At 43.0% G+C, this 22,546-nt stretch overlaps 1 protein-coding gene across 1 annotated transcript in view; it reads left to right on the forward strand.

The window, feature by feature from the left end:
* The window catches only part of WDR60 (WD repeat domain 60), a 373,459-nt gene that overhangs the window by 121,511 nt on the left and 229,402 nt on the right, over positions 1–22,546 (forward strand). Inside the window, exon 8 of the mRNA XM_029588515.1 lies at positions 7,759–7,839. Coding sequence (XP_029444375.1) covers positions 7,759–7,839 — 81 coding nt within the window. The remainder of the gene's footprint in view (positions 1–7,758; positions 7,840–22,546) is intronic.

Raw genomic sequence — 22,546 nt, forward strand, 5'->3', positions numbered from 1 at the left:
CTACACAAAATTCTTTCATGATAAGGTAGTCTTGCATACTCACCCCAAGTTCCTGACTAAGGTGGTGACTGATTTTCATCTCAGTTAGTCTATAATTCTGCCCACCCATTTTCCGAGGCCTCATTTACACCAAGGCAAATGCACTCTGCACGGTTTGGATTGCAAGAGGGCCTTAGCTTTCTCTCTCAAGCGCACAACAGCCCATCGGCAGTCCACGCAGCTCTTCATATCTTTCGATGAGAATAGATTGGGAGTTGCGGTGACCAAGCAAACTCTATCAGACTGGATGGCAGATAGTATTTCCTTCTGCTATGCGCAGGCGGACCTTCAGCTTGGAGGCCGTGTCAAGGCTTACTCTGTGAGAGTCATGGTGGCTTTGGGAGCTCACTTGTGAGCGGTTCCCATTGCTGAAATCTGCAAGTCTGCGACGTGGAGTTCTCACCACACATTCGCTGCTCCGTACTGTTTGAACAAGGATGGCCGACATGATAGTAGCTTTGGCCAATCTGTTCTTCAAAATCTCTTTCAGCTGTAAACCCAACTCTCCCTGCCTAGGGCCCTTTGTTCGGGTTCAGGCTGTCTCCTCTTGTTGCCAACAGCACTGTATTTTTGTGCCTTTTGGCACCCAGTTAGGTGTCTGTTGGTCATTGTTGTTGCTGGGAGCAGCCTGTAGTTTAGTGAGGGTTGCAGCACATGTAGGGAGTCCCAAGCAGAGGGTTGCAGCACATCATTTACTGAAAGCAGAGTGTTGCTTACCTGTAACAGGTATTCTCCTTGGATAGCAGGATATTAGTCCTCACATGTGGGTGACATCATCAGATGGATCCCAGCATGGAAAATGTTTGTCAAAGTTTCTGTAACTTTGACTGGTACACTAAGCATGCCCAGCATGCCACTATCTGCGTATCCACACGGGATCCCTCTTCAGTCTCGTAACAAAGTACGAAAAAATAAAACAACAAACAGAGGAGAAACCCAACTTTGCGGGGTGGCGGGTGGGTTTCCTGAGGACTAACATCCTGCTGTCCTACGAGACACCTGTTTCAGTAAGCAACTCTGCTTTCAGTAAATGATGTGCTGCAACCCTCTGCTTGGGACTCCCTACATGTAGTGGCTAATTCAGCCTGCTTATTGACTGAAAAAGTAAGTTTGCTTACCCTTAATAGTGTTTTCCATAGATAGCAGGATAAATTAGCCATGAATACCCACCTGCCTCCTTGGAGAGTCGACTACCTAGCTATGGTTAGCTCTGATATCAAATGAAGAGACTTGCGAGGCAATGGCCATATGGGAATTCCCTCACATGCTCAATAGAGCTAAGAGAGAAGTCCGTTCAGTGTTGCCAGATGATGTCATCCATATGTAATGACTAATTCATCCTGCTATTTAAGGAAAATACCATTTAGGAAAGCAAACTTGCTTTAATTGCGCAGAATAACTGTTTTGAGAAAAATTGACCCCAGTTGCTTATTCTTCATTTCACATCTTTTTCTTTAGATCTTTTAGGATTTTCATCTTTTTGGGAGGTTGGGTTTATCTGAGGATCATTTGCAAAGCCACCAGATTCCCCCAATTTAAATTTCAGATTTGAAGTCTTTTCATACTGTATTTCAAATCAGTATGTCTCAGTAACTGTCATTGCGCCACAAATAAACACTGTTTTATAATTGAAAAACAAATAAATATGGCTTTGTAGTGATGTAAGGCACATGCTTATGAGAGAGATAACTAAGAGAAAGTATCAGTTAAAGGAGAACCATAATCACTTGTGAATAAAATGGCTGCCCTTTTGTCAGAGAAATTATATACTAAATTATTACATATAATCTTGCAAATGGAAAACAGTTTTAGGCCTGAATTAAAAAAAAAAAGTGTACCTGCATAAACTTTGGTTGTCTTTATCTTTATTAAACATTTCTTATACACCAAGCACTAAGTACAAATTAAAATATGCATAATTCTGATAACATAAAAATAGAAAACAAAGACTCTGTCATCTGATACAGACAATATGCAATAAACCTGCACTATCAGCAAATGCTGGCTGTGGCTGGAGGAATATTCCTGCTTAAAAGAAATTACATCAAGAACAGCTGACTCTAGCTGAAGCAATATGCTTGACTTAAGAGACTTCTGTCTCAAACTAGAGAAATAGGCCTGCTTAAAAAGAAATGGCCTCAGCATTGATTTAAATGTTTTTAAACAATCCAATTGCCTTATTACTTCAGGTAATGAGTTCTAGAAAGTAGGGACTACAACAGAAAAGGCGCACAGTCTCTTGTCATGACCAGGCGGGCATTTCAAACTGATGTCTTATCATTGTCTAATCATAAAAGCATTGTCTTATCATAAAAGCAATTTTCCGCATAGTGATGTGCATTAGAAAAAGGCATTCGGGGAGGGGGGGGGGGGTTTGGAGCAGGAAAGCAATGATGTGCATACTTTCAATTTTTGAAAGTATGTGCATAACTTTACACGCACACATTTACATTTGCTATCAAGCAGGTGTAAATGTGGTTTCCAAGCACACATCAACTAATTTTCAAAGTGGATTTAATGTGTATAGGTCTACATTGAAAATTCAGACTCAAGTATGCATGTTCTTTTTACTTGCAGACTTTAGCCTGATAAAGGCTGTTAAAATTGCCCTCTTAATGTATTGTGTCTATTGTCATCTGCAGATGTGTCAGTTGCAGATGGAGTTGATGGCAGTTCTTCTTTAACAGATCTTGACAGACTAGATATACTAGATACTAAATCATGAAGAAATCAGACTTATGATGCCTTCTTTTCTTTTTTTTTCCTCCATTGAACTTCAGCTGTTTGAGACAGCAGCATGTCATCTTTTCTGATTTAATGTGGGAGTTAAAGTATCAATGTTATGTTTTAGCTATATGCTAGCTAATCATATTTGAGCTGTGAAAATAGTGCCTTAATAAAATGACAAAGATTATTTTTCCATAAGCAACGATTATTAATGAAGGTATTCTTTAATGTTAAAATAAAATCCATGTTTACTTATTGATTGCAATTCATTTTTTACGCACACAAGAAATTAATGTGCAGCAAGTCACGTTCCTTTTCCAGGCTTGTGTATTTGGCTTGACCTGATGTCTCAGCCATCCCTGAGGCATTTGGTAAAACCTGTCTTACTGCACACACAATCATGGCTTGCACTTCAAGCCATATTCTCCTAGCATCAGATTTTGAAACACTCTTCATCTGCCAACTAATTCAAGTAAACATGTAATTTATTGTGAATTGCTAAGAGTGGACCAGTATGACACATACATTTAACTATCTTACTCTCAAAAAATTGTATTTGTGTTACTTTCTGTCCTTGAATTCCTTGAGATTACTGTTACTATTCCTCTGCCATTGACATACAACTTCTGATCCTACTTAGCATAAACCAAAGCTCGACCATTAACAACCTCAATGACTGCTTAAGTAAAATTGCAAATTGACTACATTATAATAAACCCAAACAAGACAGAAATGTTGTAGATGGGGAAAAAGAACCCAGCAGCCCTCGCCTAGAAATTGCCCTCAGTGGAACAACCTTAATTTTCAGCTCACATACATGCTGTCTAGGGGTTATATTGGACTCCCAATTCACCATCAATGCCCAAATCCAATCTATGTCCAAAACTGCTTTCTTCCTCTGCCAGCTCCAGCTTCTCAGATCCATCCTGGACAACAAAGCCTTTGTAACCATCATCCAGACCTCAATTATCTCCTGCCAGGACTATTGTAATTCCCTCTGTGCTGGAATTCTAAACACCTTAAACCGCCGCCTACAACTCATACAAAACGTTGCAGTCTGCATGACAGTGAAGGAAAACAAATCTGACCTCATAGTACCTGTCCTAAAAGTGTTACATTGGCTCATAACATGCTACCACACAGAACTCAAACTCTAGTCCTGGCCTATAAATAGGGCTCTTCATTTTCAGTTTTTATTTTATTTTTCTCAGGAATTTCTCAGTGTTTATTATAACAAACAAAATATGGAGAAAAATCAGTGCAAAAACGTTTTTTTTTTCTGTTTGTTTATTTTGTTATCATAAATACTAATAAATTCTCAAAGAAAATAAAATAAAAACTGGAAATAAAGGTCCCTAACTATAAAAAGGTCCTGACCTGCTTCAAGAAATCCTTCAACCCTTATATACTGTCATGCCTTCAATGTTCACAAACTCAGGCACATCTGGAGGTGTTGCGATCCCCCCTGTTGCTGCGCTACAGGAGGTATCTTACCTTCCTCCCGGAGGCCGCTCCAAAGCCAGGGCCTCGCCTGTGTTCCATCCGGGACTTGCTCCAGGGCCCGAGAGGCCTAGCTGTGCCTGTGGCTTGCATGCCAGCGTTTGGACTTCCTGTTTGGCGACGCCCTTCCTTAGGGGCCGGCCCGCAGCTCTCCTCCTTATTTATAGGGCCAGTGGTGGGCGGTCCTGGCAAGCTCCTCCCAGGGAGTTGCCTTCTACCTCCAGTATATAAGGACTTCCTTTTCATTTGCAACTGGCCTTCGGATCAGGTCCTACAGTTGTCTGTAACCTTGCTGATCCAGGTCTTCCGTGATCACATTTGCTTTGATGGATCCCTGTCCAGTGTCTCTGCCTTGATGTCTGTTCCTGACCTTGCTTTGATGTCTGTTCCTGAAGCTGCCTGATTCCGTTCCTGTTCCAGTTCCGGTTGTTCTGCCCTGTGTCTTCGTCTGGTTCCTGAGCCTTCTGTCCTGTTGGGCCCTGGAGTGGCCAACAGGAGGGATTCGTTCCCCGGGCTCTTGAGCTTCTGTTCCTGCCAGCCGAAGGGGCTTCGGATGTCAGTGTCCCAGCATCGGAGTTCCTGTTCGCCTGGATCTTCCCAGCACTCTCCTGTTCCCAGCGTGGTCCGCGACCAGCCTTCCTGGGCTGCGTAGGGCGCGTATGGGATGGGGTGGTCCGTGACCAGTCCAGCTCTGCTGGCTGAGTAGGGCACCCTAATGGACAGTGCCCGTGTCTTCCTTCCTGCCCTCTTCTACAATGTCTTGCTTCAGCCTGTCTACGATGTCTGCTTCAGCCTGTCTACGATGTCTGCTTCAGCCTTTGCCCTCGTCCTGATGTCTTCAACGTCTTGCTTCAGCCTGTTTTGGATGTCTGCTTTAGCCCCCGTCTGACGTCTCAGTGTGAAGGACTCTGTCTGCCCTCGCCTCCGTCTGGCCTGCTGCCCATTGCCGTTCCCTGCGGCAGGTCCGAAAGGGCCCGGAACAGTCGGAGGACCGTTCATCAGTCAACTTCCCCGTGTTGGCTACCATGGGCGTGCAGGTCCGGCTGAGGGTCGGACTCCCTGCTTCTCTACCCGCCTGGCTCACCATGCCTGCCCAGCTCACCTCCCACGGTGTGGCTGGGGCTCCTCCCTAGCTTTCGCCGTGGCCCAAGGGCTCACCACCAGCTCGAGATGACCGCGCCCGCACGTGCTTGTAACAGGAGGTCCCTTTCCCCAAAAATAATGAGCCTCACCATCACCAGGGTGAAAATGTTTGCTGGATGAATCCCAACACTAAGGAATTCCTTATCACCCTCACATCTGACTTGCCCAGATCTGCCATCCTTCAAGAAATTGGAAAAAATGTGACTCTTTGAAGCAGTATTCTGCCCCAATTAATGACACAAAGTCTAGTAAAACTCTGTGTATAACCTTTTAGGCAGTGCTACTGCACTGTTTATATTCAGATTGCACTATACTATTTCTCCTAATCAACTTCTTTGGTGTGACCTGGCTTTGGTAATTAACAGTGTTACCTATTCAAAGTAACATATTATTTATTTAATTTATTTAATCTTTTCTATACCGACGTTCATGAAGCGTATCATATCATATCGGTTTACATCGAACAGGGGTAAAAACAATTTAATATTAGTAGATAAGAAGTGAGAGAAGATAAGTCACAATGAACGAAGGTTACTGGAACTTGGTTGATGGAAAAGAAAGCAAGATGACCTAGAGGGTAGGGGAAGAGGGGAGAGTTAGATGGGGGGAGAGGATAGTCGAATAATATATAGTATAGCTTAAATAACAAGTGTAATAGATGTAACTTAGCAAAATACATATTATATGGCAATTATCATGTGACCCTTGATTAGAATATTATATAGCATATCACAATACAGTTGAGATTTAGGCTTAGTTAAGGCATGAATATCTGCTGCCAGCTCGGAGACATAGAGGAGGGAGGTGACTAATTAACATAGTGTGGAGGGTATTGTCTAAAATAAGTGAGGGGGGAGGGATATGGGCGAAGTAGGCAGAATGGCTGGAGATGGACATAGGGAGAAGGGTTATGGAAAGGCTTGTTTGAACAGGCAGGTCTTTAGTTTTTTTTTTTAAAGGTCAGGGGGCAGTGTTCCTGGTACAGGTCAGGAGGCATAGTGTTCCATAGGAAAGGCCCAGCTGCAGAGAAGGCACGTTCCCTGGTCGAAGTGTGAAGAGTGAGTTTAGGGGTGGTGTGGAGGGTTCCTTTATAGGCAGTTCTAATTGGTCTTTTTGAAGTGTGGAGGCCCAGTGGGTCTTTTAGCCAGAGAGAGTGCTGATTGTGAATGGTCTTATGAATAAGAGTGAGGCTCTTATGTAGGATTCTAAAGCTGATTGGGAGCCAATGGAGATTCTTGAGTATGGGCGTGATGTGGTCTTTTCGGCTGGAGTTAGTTAGGATTCTAGTGGCAGCATTTTGGAGCATCTGTAAGGATTTAGTAGTGGTTGCGGGGAGGCCTAGAAGAAGGGAATTGCAATAGTCAATTTTGGAAAAGAGGGTAGCTTGGAGGACCATCCTGAAATCACAGAAATGGAGGAGGGGTCTGAGTTTTTTTTAGAATTTGGAGTTTGTAAAAGCACTCTTTAGTTGTGCTATTGACGAACTTTTTTAAGTTCAGCCGGTTGTCTAGTACAACGCCGAGGTCTCTCACTTGAGTGACTGTGGTGGGAGGGGGGTCAGGGAGGGAAAGGCTGTTGTGGTCAGGGGAAATGAGGAGTTCGGTCTTGGCCGTGTTGAGGGCAAGGTTGAGACTGGTGAGGAGTAGGTTGATGGAGTGGAGGCAGCTGCCCCAGTGCTTGAGGGTTTTGGGGAGAGACTCTGTTATGGGGATAAGTATCTGAACGTCATTGGCGTATACAAAATGTGTTAGATTTAATTTCGCGAGGAGCTGGCAGAGGGATAAGAGATAAATATTGAAGAGGGTGGGGGAGAGGGAAGAGCCCTGGGGGACTCCATGGGTTATGCTGGTGGTGGTGGGGGAGATTCTATATTGTTTATTCTGACCTTATAGAGTCTGTTCTTCAGGAAGGACTCAAACCAGCTGAGGATCGTTCCTGAAATGCCTATGTCAGCGAGGGGGTTTAGGAGGATGGAGTGATTAACGGTATTAAACACTGATGATATATCAAGATATTACTAAAGTGCATTTATTATTATTGTGCATCTAACTACATAACTTTTGTACTGTATTGTAAAAACACTAGCTATAACATACTTTGAACTCTCTGACTGGAAAGTACATACAAAATAAATGATGATGATTTATGGATCTGTGATGTGATCTCACCACTTGCTGCTCAACTCAAGGGCCTTTTGCTCTAGGAAAAAAGAATACTGCTGTAAAACTTGCTGTAAAACTTTCTCTTCTATTGCTATAGAACATCATTGAGTATATGTCTGCTATGAGCGTTTCCTTTTTCTAGATTTCTTTAACCAGTTTTGGAATCTCACTGTACTTTTTCTCTTAGGAACGTGAAAGGACTTTGACTGCAGACAGTTCTGATGTGGTGTATGAAGACTGCTTAACTAACTATGAGGAAGATTTTGAAGTATGTAAGACCAAATATCATATTGGTTCTTAACAACAATGATTTATAAGATTCTTGAAGTTTTCTGCAGTCACTTATTTGATGGTAGTTTGATACTTGAATCTTTACATGATTATACAGCATGTATTGTTCATAGTGTTAAGCGCAACCTACGCTTATATCCGGGGATACAAGAACACTTAGATTTTGTAGAAAATATAATTTTTTATTGATCAATATAAGTATTCTTGGGAGATGCTGGATGTCCTTTCTCTGACAAACTGTCCAGCATCTCCTTGTATACAGGAATTGATCCTTTTTTCATTGGTAACATACAATATAGTACTAGGTCAGAAGCCATAAGTGTGCGTGACTACCCAGAGAATAATTTACATTGGTTGTCATGTCAACAGCATAATTTGATTATCCCTAAACTACCCTGATTATTTCTCCAAGGTGGGGCCCATTTACCATCACTCTTTAGATAGTCCTTTGTTCTGTTAGAATCTTGCTGGTCAGGGCAATTATCATATCTTAGGCTGTATTTACAGATGCCCCTGGAAATGGTGCCTCTTATTGTGACAGTATAGCCTGAAGTTTCCAACTGTTTCCTCCTCCTTTTGTGACCTTATAATTATGCATCACGATGTGGCGCCAGCTTCAACTGCTTGTCCAGGTGTTTTTGGAATTCCTACAGGTCAGGCTCAGCAAGTCACTTTGAGTTCACATAGGCTAAGATAGCAAAGGATTATGGGTCAGTCTTCTTCTCCATGTTGGTTTCCAGCTCAGGCACACATATCAATAGGTATGCCAAATAATGCAGTGGGAGGTAAGTTCACATTCTGTGTATAATAGCAGAATAAAAGAGTGCAGAAAAATATAAGTCCTTACACTTTCATAAAGCTTTTCATGTTTATTCAGAGGAACTCCCGAATCTCTGAGATTTTCTTCAATCTTTTATTGTTCATAGATATTTCATGCTGAGAAAGAAACAGTCATTCTTCTGCATTCAGGCAGGTCACTCCCCACAAGTGGGTTGTGCACCTCTACCAGCAGATGGAGAAGGAATAAAAGCTGACGTCGCAGACATATAGCCCTGTCCTGACAGCCCGCCAGATTTCTCCATCTCTAGTAGATGATGGACATGCATTTCCCTACTGAGGATTGCTTGTAGTAAAAAAACCAAAGGAAAATTAAGAAGAAAGAAGAAGTTTAATAGCACCGCTTGAACTTCTGAGATGATACTAGTGGATTCCTCCATAAGTTAAGCACCTTTAGCCTGGCAACCTTTCAGGCGGGACATAAAAAAAAAAAAAAGAGTGAAGCTGTTTAAGGACGAGGGAGGCTTGGCAGTGAAGGCTTTTGCCCTCTCCTCCCATAGCCACAGACCAGGTTGTGCTCTCTCCAGAGAAGGCTGAGCTCAGTTAAAAAAAAAAAAAAAAGTATGGAGAAAAAGAAGAAAGAGAGTAGGGAGATTTATTTTCCCCTATTCCTTCCTTACTGGATCTTCTGCCCTCGATGTAAGTGGTTGGCGTCATTCCCTTCTCCCTTTCCTCAAAGAAGGTGGCTGACAACTCAAAGGAAGTGGCTGACAAAATTAAAGCTAAAAGAACAGCATTCAAGAAATATAAAAGATCCCAAAGGGAGGAGCACAAAGAAGAATATTTGTTTCAACTGAGGGAGACAAAGAAATTAATCAAGTTGGCAAAAAGTCAAGAGGAAGAGAGGATTTGCAAGGAGTTAAAAAATGGTGACAAAACATTTTTCAGATACATCAGCGAAAAGAGAAAGGTCCAAAGTGGTATAGTGAAATTGAAAGGTGGTAATGATCAATGTGTGGAGAGGGACGAAGAAATGGCAGAAATATTAAACGAATACTTCAGCTCTATGTTCACTAAAGAAGACACTGGAGAAGGACCATCTCTACACAACAAGAAACTGGAGGGAAGTGGAATAGATGAAAATCCTTTTACAGTAGAAAATGTATGGGAAGAGCTAAAGAATCTGAAAGTGGACAAAGCCATGGGGCCTGATGGGATTCATCCAAGGATACTGAGGGAGCTCAGAGATGTTCTGGCGGGTCCGCTGTGTGACCTGTTCAATAGATCCCTAGAAACGGGAGTGGTACCAAGAGATTGGAGAAGAGCGGTGGTGGTCCCGCTTCACAAGAGTGGGAACAGGGAGAAGGCTGACAACTACAGACCGGTTAGCCTCACTTCGGTGGTGGGAAAAGTAATGGAGTCACTGCTGAAAGAGAGAATAGTGAACTATCTACAGTCCGGAGAATTGATGGACCAGAGGCAACATGGATTCACCAGGGGAAGATCCTGTCAGACAAATCTGATTGACTTTTTTGACTGGGTAACCAAGGAATTGGATCAAGGAAGAGCGCTTGATGTCATATACTTGGATTTCAGCAAAGCTTTTGATACGGTTCCGCACAGGAGACTGGTGAATAAAACGAGAAGCTTAGGAGTGAGTGCCGAGGTGGTGACCTGGATTGCAAATTGGTTGACGGACAGAAGACAATGTGTGATGGTAAATGGAACTTTCTCTGAAGAGAGAGCGGTTTTAAGTGGTGTACCGCAAGGATCTGTGTTGGGACCGGTCCTGTTCAATATCTTTGTGAGCGACATTGCGGACGGGATAGAAGGTAAGGTTTGTCTTTTTGCAGATGACACTAAGATCTGCAACAGAGTGGACACGCCGGAAGGAGTGGAGAGAATGAGACAGGATCTAAGGAAACTGGAAGAGTGGTCGAAGATATGGCAGCTGAGATTCAATGCCAAGAAGTGCAAAGTCATGCATATGGGGAGTGGAAATCCGAATGAACTGTATTCGATGGGGGGGGGGGGGGGGAAGGCTGATGTGCACAGAGCAGGAGAGGGACCTTGGGGTGATAGTGTGTAATGATATGAAGTCTGCGAAACAATGCGACAAGGCGATAGCAAAAGCCAGAAGAATGCTGGGCTGCATAGAGAGAGGAATATCGAGTAAGAAAAGGGAAGTGATTATTCCCTTGTACAGGTCCTTGGTGAGGCCTCACCTGGAGTACTGTGTTCAGTTCTGGAGACCGTATCTACAAAGAGACAAAGACAAGATGGAAGCGGTACAGAGAAGGGCGACCAGGAAGGTGGAGGATCTTCATCGGATGACATATGAGGAGAGATTGAAGAATCTAAATATGTACACCCTGGAGGAAAGGAGGAGCAGGGGTGATATGATTCAGACTTTCAGATACTTAAAAAACTTTAATGATCCAAAGACAACGACAAACCTTTTCCGTCGGAAAAAAATCAGCAGAACCAGAGGTCACGAGCTGAGGCTCCAGGGAGGAAGACTAAGAACCAATGTCAGGAAGTATTTCTTCACGGAAAGGGTGGTGGATGCCTGGAATGCCCTTCCGGAGGAAGTGGTGAAGTCTAAAACTGTGAAGGACTTCAAAGGGGCGTGGGATAAACACTGTGGATCCATCAAGTCTAGTGGGCGTAAATAAAGAGGAGGCAGCAAAACACTGCACGGAGCGGCAGTAGCCACAGAGGCATTCACAGAGCGGGATGCCAGAGGCCAGTAGTCTGTGTTCCACCTTCAGGCAGCAAAACACTGCACGGAGCGGCAGTAGCCACAGAGGCATTCATGGAGCGGGATGCCAGTGGCCAGTAGTTGGTGTTCCACCTTCAGGCAGCAAAACACTGCACGGAGCGGCAGTAGCCACAGAGGCATTCACGGAGCGGGATGCCAGTGGTTGGTGTTCCGCCTTCACGGAGGGCTGCCATCTCCAAAAAAAACAAAAACAAGAAACAAACAAACAAAGCAGGGGTGGGTAAGAGTATGGGGCAGGGGTGTGGCCTGCTTGTTGCGGCGGTTGCTACCCCTGATTGAGCTGGATGTTCACAGGGATGCGGATACGGCGCTGCTCTCTGCATGGTGGAGGGGTGGAAGGGAGTTGGGGCCGGAGGGTGCTGGAAGCCAATAGTGATGGGTGGGAGGGAGAAAAAGGGTGGGGAAAAAAAAAATGGATGAACTGCGTGGCTTGCTGGGCAGACTGGATGGGCCGTTTGGTCTTCTTCTGCCGTCATTTCTATGTTTCTATGTCATTTCTATGTTTCTATGACTCTAGGGAGTTTAGCGAGGTGTGGAGGCGGCGCAGCCTCGGTGGGTTGAGCTGCATTTGGTCTAGGCCCCGCTCACAGACTTAAGTTTGTTGAGCTGCGTGGTAGGCCACGGTGGTTTTTTTGCACGCTTCTGTATGTGCCCTTTCATCGCACAACAGTGATGTGACGTCGATGTGCACTGAGCGCCTACTTGAGCACCTCCTTGAGTGCATACTGGGCAAAAGCATCCTTAAGCATGTACTGAGCGCATATCTTATTTCATAAGAACGTGCCATACTGGGTCAGACCAAGGGTCCATCAAGCCCAGCATCCTGTTTCCAACAGTGGCCAATCCAGGCCATAAGAACCTGGCAAGTACCCAAAAACTAATTCTATCCCATGCTACTGTTGCTAGTAATAGCAATGGCTATTTTCTAAGTCGTCTTAATTAAAAACAAGTAATGGACTTCCCCTCCAAGAACTTATCCAATCCTTTTTTAAACCCAGCTACACTAACTGCACTAACTACGTCCCCTGGCCACAAATTCCAGAGTTTAATTGTGCGTTGAGTGAAAAAGAACTTTCTCAGATTAGTTTTAAATGTGCCACATGCTAACTTCATGGCGTGCCCCCTAGTCCTTCTATTATCCGAAAGAGTAAATAACTGATTCACATTTACCCGTTATAGACCTCTCATAATTTTAAACACCTCTATCATTTCCCCCCTCAGCCGTCTCTTCTCCAAGCTGAACGGTCCTAACCTCTTAATTCTTTCCTCATAGGGGAGCTGTTCCATTCCCTTTATCATTTTGGTCACCCTTCTCTGTACCTTCTTCATTGCAACTATATCTTTTTTGAGATGCGGCGACCAGAATTGTACACACAAGAAAGTCAAGGCAGGATGGCGCAGGTGACAAAGAAGTCTAAGAGCTTACAGCCCGATACAGTACAGTGCGCTCTGATGGAGCGCACTGTTAACCTGCTCTTGGACGCGCGTTTTCCCTTATCCCTTATTCAGTAAGGGGCGGAAAACGCGCATCCAACCCGCGCACCTAATAGCGCCCTCAGCATGCAAATGCATGTTGATGGCCCAATTAGGTATTCCCGCGCGATACAGAAAGTAAAATGTGCAGCCAAGCCGCACATTTTACTTTAAGAAATTAGCGCCTACCCAAAGGTAGGCGCTAGTTTCTGCCAGCACCGGAAAAGTGCACAGAAAAGCAGTAAAAACTGCTTTTCTGTGCACCCTCCAACTTAATATCATGGCGATATTAAGTCGGAGGTCCCAAAGGTTAAAAAAAGTAAAAGAAAAAAAAAATTTAAATGGGCAAGCGGTTGTCGGGTCGAAAACCGGACGCTCAATTTTGCCGGCGTCTGGTTTCCGAGCCCGTGGCTGTCAGCGGGCTCGAGAACCGATGCCGGCAAAATTGAGCGTCGGCTGTCAAACCCGCTGACAGCTGCTCCGGGCTAAAAGGAAGGCGCTATGGACGCATTAGTGTCCCTAGCACCTCCTTTTGCCTGTTTCTACCGCACCACCTAATTTAAATATTGAATCGCGCGCACCGTCGAGTGGCCGGGGCGTTCGTCCGCTCTTCCGCAGACTTTACTGAATCGGCCTATATGTGATTTTGCTGCTTACCATAAATAGGCAATACAGCCAGGGAATTCTGCGAGTCTGTTTCAGTACTGCCTGGCTGCTTGAGGTGATTTGCCTCTGACTGATTTTACTGAGACTGGTCCAGCCCCTTCTTCAGTTAACCCTATGACAGAGATGTCTTATAGGGATGCTAGGTTAGAGGTCGTCAGATTGGGGCCTATGGGACCTGGTGTGGACCCATCCTCATTTTCCTGGGTGTAATTTTTCCAGGCACTACATACCTTTCTGCAGGATTGCCCTTCGGAGACTGTGGTACCTGCAAAATCAGGGTCACACACTCAGGGTTCCCAGTTATCTGTCACCATATGCAAGCACCTCAGTGCAGTGGTCCCTGAGGGATGCTCAAGAGGATGTGGAGAAGGAAGGCACTGATGACGATGTGGGTTTCTCCCCTCTGGAAGAGGGGGGAAATTCCCCTGGATTTAGAGCCACATAGAATTCTGCTCTATTTCTTTCATAAAGATGAGTTGCTGAGTCTGTTATCTCAGACTCTGAAGACGTTTGGTGTGGCTGGGGTGACTTTTAAGGGTGCACAAAAGAAGGATCCTGTTTTTGTATCTGCATATTCCTATCTGGCAGGAACAGCAGCAGTTCCTCCGATTTGCTATCCTGGATCATCATTACCAGTTTCAGGCCTTGCCTTTTGGACTAGCCACGGTGCCCAGGACCTTTTTCAAGGTCATGGTGGTGGTAGCAGCAGCCCTTCACAAGGACGGCATTCTAGTTCACCCCTATCTGGATGACTGGTTGATTTGAGCCAAGACAGTGGAAGAGAGTCTTCGCGCTTCCAGCAGGGTGGTTTCCTTGCTACAGGAACTAGGCTGGGTGGTGAATCTGGCCAAGAGCAATTTGCAGCCATCTCAGACCCTGGAGTATCTCAAGGTTTGATTCAATACAAGGCAGGGCAGAGTATTTCTGCTGGAGACTCAGATCACATGTTGATGCTGCGAGTTTGATTCCTGCAGAACTCTTTTTGTCCAGCCATGTGGTCTTATCTACATGTCCTGGGGTTGATGGCTGCTGCATTAGAAATGGTTCTCTGGGAGAGGGCACATATGCACCCTCTTCAGGGCATGTTGCTCTTCCGATGGAATCCGTAGTCACAGAACTATGCAGTGAGGATGCTCCTTCCATTAGAGGTGAGATCCCAATTGGACTAGTGGTTACATGTGGATCATCTCAGTAAAGGAATTTCCCTGACAACGCTGGATTGGTTGGTCCTCACTACAGATGAGAGCCTCTGGGGCTGGGGGGAACTCACTATCAGGAGGTGGTGGTGCAAAGCGCTGGAATGCAGCATTTTGGCAGTGAATTATCAACAGACTGGAGACATGAGCGGTTCAGTTGGTGTGCCTCTGGTTTGCCGAGCAGCTAGAGGCTCAGGCAGTCCAGAATGACTTTTTGACCACTGCATACTCTTTCCTTGCTACTGCTTACCTTGAAGACAGTTTTTCTAGTAGCAATCTGTTCGGCAATTGGGTCTCTGAGCTGCAGGCTCTTTCCTGCTGTGAGCCTTTTCTCCGTATGACTCTGGGTGCAGTCATATTTCAGACTGCCCCCCTTTTAGCCCAAAGTCGTTTCGGAGTTTCTTTTGAATCAGTGCATTCCTCTACACACCTTGGACAGGGACAGAAATTTATTTATTTTTTTATTTTATTTTAAAACTTTTCTATACCGTCGTTAAGTTATCTAACCATCACAACGGTTTACAACAAGGCACGATAATGAAAATATGAGTGGTATAGATTACAAATTAATCATGTGCCATCAAAGTACGGTAACAATGTAATGCAATAATCTATGTGTGAAAGTTAAGCTTGTATGTTTGGACCATATTAGGCTGTTTGAAATTAACATTAATATGCATTTGTAGGTTACTAGTGACAACTTTTAGTTTGGTGCGTCCTTATCCATCAGCTGTTTTTCTCCTTTTCTTTATCTTTATAAAAAGCTTGTTTAAAGAGCCAGGTTTTCAGATTGGTTTTGAATATTTTCAAATTTTTTTGAAGCCTTATTTCGAGTGGCATGGTGTTCCATAGCACAGGGCCAGCCAGTGATAGTGCTCGTTCCCTTACTTGTGTGAGGCGTGCTGTTTTGATAGATAGCAGATCTCAGGTTTCTTTGTGGGACATGTACGTGTAGTGCAGTGTTAAACCAGTCAGCTTTTTCATTGTGGATTAATTTGTGAATTATACATAAAACCTTATATTGTATTCTTTGTTTGATTGGAAGCCAGTGTAATTCGGTGAGAGTTCCTGTAATGTGGTCATTCTTTTTTTTGCCAGTCAATATTCTGGCAGCTGAGTTTTGTAAGATTTGCAGTGGCCGAATCGTAGATTGTGGTAGCCCTAAAAGTAGGGAGTTACAGTAATCTGTGCTTGCGAATATCATTGCCTGTAGAACTGTGTGGAAATTGTTTAGTGGTAGTAGAGGTTTAAGTCTTCTCAGGATCATTAGTTTTGCGTATCCTTCTTTTACTTTCAATGAGATGTGTTGTTTCATGTTTAGCTCAGGGTCAATTATTTCTCCTAGATTCCGTACTTTTGTTGCTAGCTCAATGGCTTGATTATTTTTGCTTGTGAGTGTAGGTTGTATGTGGTGTATGTTTTTATGTTCAAGGTGTAAGAATTCAGTTTTGTCGATGTTTATTACCAGTTCCATCTGATTTAAGAGCCGTTTGATTATTTCAAGATACATATTGGCAAGTTTCATTGTTTCCTCAATGGTGTTTACAATGGGTAGCAGTAGCTGTATATCATCTGCATATATGTAATGTATGATTCCAAGTCCCGCTAGTAGGTGACATACTGGGAGGAGATAAATGTTAAAGAGTGTAGCTGACAGGGCTGATCCCTGTGGGACACCTGTTCAGAGTGTGGCTTTGTCAGAGAGTATATTTTTGATTTGCACTTGAAAGCATCTATTGTTTAAGTATGACTCATACCATTTTATTGTTTTATTAGTGAGTCCTATTTCTTTCAGTCTGTTGAGGAGTATTTTGTGGTTTACCGTGTCAAATGCTGCGAAGAGATCTAAAAGAACCAGAATGTAGTGTGTTCCTGTATCAAAACCTCTTAAGATATTATCTGATAAGGCTAATAGCAGAGTTTCAGTACTGTAGTGTTTGCGAAAACTATGTTGTGTTGGGTAAAATATGTTGTTACTTTCAATGTGGTTTGACAATTGTTTTTGTACTGTTTTTTCAATTAGCTTGGCTAGTAGGGGTAAGTTTGATACTGGTCTATAGTTATTGATGTTTAGGGGGTCGAGGTTCATTTTCTTAATTTTTGGTTTGATTATAGCTCCTTTCAATGTATCTGGGATTACTCCTTCATCTAGTGAGAGGTTGATGATCTTAGTTAAAGTTGGGGTTATTGTGTTGGCTAGTTTTTTTAGTTCTGTAATGGGAATGGTGTCAATTACATGTGGAGCAGGGTTCATTTGCTTTATTTATTTATTTATTTATTTAGATTTTTTTTCTATACCGGCATTTGTGAAAATATCACATCATTTTATTTTATTTATCATTTTCTCGACTTCAACATGTGATACCTCTTCAAATTCTGACCAGTTACTAACGTCTCTAGTGGGCATTTTAATCTCTTGTTTTGTAGTGTTAGGGATTTTTTTTCTCAGGTTCTCGATTTTTTCTTTAAAGGATTGAGCTACCTCATTGCATTGGTTCTCTTGTAGGGTTAAGTGGTTGTTTGTATTGTCACTTGTTAGGTTCTTTACTATGTTAAATAGGGTTCTGGCGTTATTTGAAAATGTTTCTATTCTTGTACTGTAGTATTTTTTTATGTCTAAAATTGTTTTTTGTAGTAAGCTAGTTGTTTTCTGTACTTTGTTAAATTCTCAGAAGTTTTGTTATTTTTCCATTCTTTTCTAAGGCTTTTCTTTCCAAGGCTTCGTTTTATTTCTTTGATTTGCTCACTGTACCATGGATTATTTAACTTTGGTTCTTTTATGCAGGCCATTAGCAGAGGGTTTAATTCATTAGCCAAAGTAGAGGTTTTATTTAACCAGTCGGTTGTTGCTATTTGCGAAGTTGATGTGTGTTAATTCTTCATTTAGTCTGTCTTTAAGTTTATCGGTGTTGAAAGGGGGATGGTATGAGAATACAGCTGGTTCTATGTTTTGTTTTTTTATTGGTCTTGTGTGCTTGATCTGAGAGTTAATGAGGAAGCGGTCTGACCATGGGATTTGTGTGTATTTGGTTTTTATGTTTTCAAGGAAGCTACTGTTAATGAATGTAAGATCTAATGAGTGGCCAGCTTTGTGTGTTGGTTTATCTGTGATCAGTTTAAAACCTAATGCCGTCATTATGTCAAATAGTGTTTGGCAGGTATTAGATAGGGGGTGAACGTCCATGTGAAGATGAAAGTCACCTAATATTATGGTGGGTTTAGCGGGATTTAGCTGAGTTGTAAAAAATTCTATAAGTGGGGATATGTTTAGTTCGAGGAGACTGGGTGGGCAGTAGACCAAGCATATTTGAAAGTGGTTTGTGTCAAAAAGGGCAATTTCATGATTCATTGGCGCTGAGATTGAGAGTAATTTAGTTTTAAATACTTTTTCAATAATTAAAATTAATCCGCCCCTCTTTTATTTATTCTTGGGATTGAGAAGACTTCGTAGTTTTTGTTTGGGATCTGGTTCTTTAGAACTATATCCGATTTTTTTTAGCCATGATTCTGTTATTGCTATAAAATTAGGTTTTGTGTCATACAACAGGTCCGTGATGATGGGAAATTTTTTTGTCACTGATTGAGCATTGACTAGAAGAAAGGAGATCATTAGTAGTTTGTTTAAATTGGTACTGTTAGTGCTTTTTACAGGAATTAGGTTATTTGTGGTCATGTTGTTTTTTATTTTATGGCTGTGCTTGTATTTGTGTTTTTGATTCTTTGTGTTTTTTGCATACTTACCCTTTCCTGTGCTTACTTGGATGGTGAATGTAGAGCTTGTGGTTGTTGGTGTGGTTTCGTTGCTGGGTGGGTGGTGGTCTTTGTCCATGTGTATGTATTCTCTCCGGGTGTATGAAGGGCTGTACGAAGGGGCGTACAAAGGGACATGCCCCTTTGGTGTGCGCCGCCGGCACGCGGTGCCTTCCGGGTCCCCAGTTTCCTTTTATGGTCGGGGTCCCTTGATGACGCTGGCTGCGTCACCGAGGGGGGCGGAGCACAACCCGGAAGTCTCAGAGGGGATCGCAGGGAGAGCCTGTAGTGTGAAAAAACCTGTAATGGGAGAAAAACCTGTGGAGAGAGAAAACCTGGAAGACAAAATAATATGAGAAAAACAGGTAAAGAGAGCCTCAGTTGTTTCCGGAGGCAATTGAGCACAGCTCACTCCGGGTCCCCGGTTTGCTTTTATGGTCGGGGTCCCTCGATGATGCCGGCCGCATCACCGAGGGGGGCGGAGCACAACCCGGAAGTCTCGGAGTAGATCGTAGGGAGAGTCTGTAGTGTGAAAAAACCTGTAATGGGAGAAAAACCTGTGGAGAGAGAAAACCTGGAAGACAAAAAAATATGAGAAAAACAGGTAAAGTTGTTTCCGGAGGCAGTTGAGTACCCTCTTTTGTGTTCCTTGGACGTCAAGCAACATTTACTGCAGTACTTGGAGATGACAAAGGCTGTTTGGAAGTCTGATCATCTGTTTGTGCTCCATGGTGGAGGTAAGCAGGGAGCACTGGTGACGCAGGCAATGATTGCCCACTGGGTTAAAGAACTCATTACAACAGCCTATGTGACTGCTGAGGTTGCCATACCGAAACACATGAGGCTGCATTCCTTGAGGGCTCAAGTGGTATCGTGAACTGAACTTTATATGTTGTTGCCTGCTGAAATTTGCTGACAGTCGCTCAGCAGCGCATGGTTCGGAGGGAGATATCTTCAAAAGATACTAATGATGCATTAGAATTAGGGCATCCCGGAGACTGGGGAGGAGAGGTGAGGAGATTTGGCGGCTATTCTGGGAGTGCAGCGTGTATCCGGCTCTGACATGGCTAAACCGAGGACACCCCAGCATCCAGACGTCATTAGCGAGGGACGTCGGAGGGGCCTTTAAATTGGCCCTCTAGTGGTGCGCACCCGCTGCCAGTGCATCACCGAATCCGTACGCGCCAAAGAGGCACGCAGCTTTGTTTCAACTGGATTGTGTCTCTTGATCCATCTAGTAACTCTGACTGCCTCTCCTGTTTGCCTAAAGTCTCCCTTAAGGGGAATCCAAGTAAATGGTTTGTACTGGCTGAGTTAAGTGTCTTTCTTATTTTCTTCTTGGATTCCGTTTCCTTTTAATAGAAGCAATGCCTCATTCGGGCCAGAAACGCCGAGCCTGTGAGAGGCTGATTATTGAAGGAGCTCTAGCATGCCAGGTGCTGGGGCCGATGGACACTCACATTTTATGTGGAGTTACCAATCCAGGTGAGGTGTCGCTAGAAGAGAGCCAGGAAGGCATAGTGACATCAATCTCTCTTCTTGACTCTGTGATCTCATTGTCCCCGGATCAGAGAACGCCTCCGGAGAATCCTGCGGCAGTGAGAACTGCCTCTTTTTTGGTCACCCCGCCATCTTCCTTTGAGGTTAGTGATGTAGGAGGAGACCCAGGAACAACTTTGAAGCTTGCCGCAGTAGAGGCCGCCTCTGGTGGCATCTCCGAAGGAATTACAACAGAAGGGCTATCCCAGCTTCATGCCGCTGTCGACACACTAAGTCAGATTTGTCGGAGTTTGAGGTGGAAACACTACCACTAGTAAGGCCACCAGTTTTTTCATTAGAAGCAATTTGGGAGACTTTGGTAGTTCTTAACAGTAATTTTACATCCCATTTGAAGCTTTTAACAAAAAAGGTGGTGGATATGGAAACCAAAGTTAAGAAGATATTAGAGGAGGATATAAGGAGGGACCGGGTATTAGAGTCTACCAGACAACATATATTGAAATTGAATGAGCAAAGTATAACAGTGATAAGGGAAAATCAGTATTTAATGAGAAAAATTGAAAAATCTTAAAAATCAACTCGTGGGAAGAACTTGAGACTGGTAAAGTTTCCGAAATTACCATTAACCTCTGCAAAGGAGATGTGGAACAAATATGCTATGGAAGTTTTAAAAATTTCCAGCAAGCACTTCCACCACTAACGCAAATTTCTTATGTTCCTTCATGGAAGTTAAATCCTAAAGAAGGTCAGGACTTCCATGTATTTACTCCTCTGAATGTTTCTGAGATATTAGTCTTCGGACTCTTTATCAGTTCAACCTGCTACAATGGTTGTGTCTTTTTTTTTTTTTATTGAATACTGATAAGGAATGGGTATTAAAGCAGATATTTCCTGATGTTACTAGGGACCGCCAAAAGAGAAGAAAACAATTCCTAATTAGGAGACCAAAAATATTACAAATGGGATCTTCATAAGAACATGCCATACTGGGTCAGACCAAGGGTCCATCAAGCCTAGCATCCTGTTTCCAACAGTGGCCAATCCAGGCCATAAGAACCTGGCAAGTACCCAAAAACTAAGTCTATTCCATGTTACCGTTGCTAGTAATAGCAGTGGCTATTTTCTAAGTCAACTTAATTAATAGCAGGTAATGGACTTCTCCTCCAAGAGCTTATCCAATCCTTTTTTAAACACAGCTATACTAACTGCACTAACCACATCCTCTGGCAACAAATTCCAGAGTTTAATTGTGCGTTGAGTAAAAAAGAACTTTCTCCGATTAATTTTAAATGTGCCACATGCTAACTTCATGGAGTGCCCCCTAGTCTTTCTATTATCCAAAATAGTAAATAACCGATTCACATCTACCCGTTCTAGACCTCTCATGATTTTAAACACCTCTATCATATCCCCCCTCAGCTGTCTCTTCTCCAAGCTGAAAAGTCCTAAGCTCTTTAGTCTTTCCTCATAGGGGAGCTGTTTCATTCCCCTAATCATTTTGGTAGCCCTTCTCTGTACCTTCTCCATCGCAATTATATCTTTTTTGAGATGCGGCGACCAGAATTGTACACAGTATTCAAGGTGCGGTCTCACCATGGACCGATACAGAGGCATTATGACATTTTCCGTTTTATTCACTATTCCCTTTCTAATAATTCCCAACATTCTGTTTGCTTTTTTGACTGCTGCAGCACACTGAACCGACGATTTCAATGTGTTATCCACTATGACGCCTAGATCTCTTTCTTGGGTTGTAGCACCTAATATGGAACCTAACATTGTGTAACTATAGCATGAGTTATTTTTCCCTATATGCATCACCTTGCACATATCCACATTAAATTTCATCTGCCATTTTGATGCCCAATTTTCCAGTCTCACAAGGTCTTCCAGCAATTTATCACAATCTGCTTGTGATTTAACTACTCTGAACAATTTTGTATCATCTGCGAATTTGATTACCTCACTCGTCGTATTTCTTTCCAGATCATTTATAAATATCTAAATGGAACTCAGCTATTACCTCTACGTTAGATCTGATCGCTCCATATAAACAACACCAAATAAATAACAGGAAACAAAAGACCAATGCTCCCTGGTACTCAAATTCTTTACATCAACTAAAAACACACCTTAGAAAGTTGGAACGAAAATGGCGACATAAAAAAACAACCGAAGCAAAAAACACATATCGATGTACCCTTCGGCACTATTACAAAGAACTAAATCAAGCCAAAAAACTCTATTATGGAAAGTTAATCTCTAAAGCCAATGGAAATCCAAATACTTTATTCAATATAGTTAAAACATTAATTACTCCACACAACGAAAACTTCACAGAACACGATACAACATTCTGCAATAAAATTGCCAACCATTTTAAAACAAAAGTAACCACCATCTCCACAGAATTCTCACAACTACCTTACCCCACCTGTGTCAAGAAAGAACCTAATTATCAATGGTCCGAATTTAATCCAGTTTCAGACAATTCAATTCAAATTATAATCAGCAAACAAAAACCCTCAAACTCACCATAC

Source organism: Rhinatrema bivittatum, chromosome 2 (assembly GCF_901001135.1).
Source record: "Rhinatrema bivittatum chromosome 2, aRhiBiv1.1, whole genome shotgun sequence".
NCBI lineage: Eukaryota > Metazoa > Chordata > Amphibia > Gymnophiona > Rhinatrematidae > Rhinatrema > Rhinatrema bivittatum.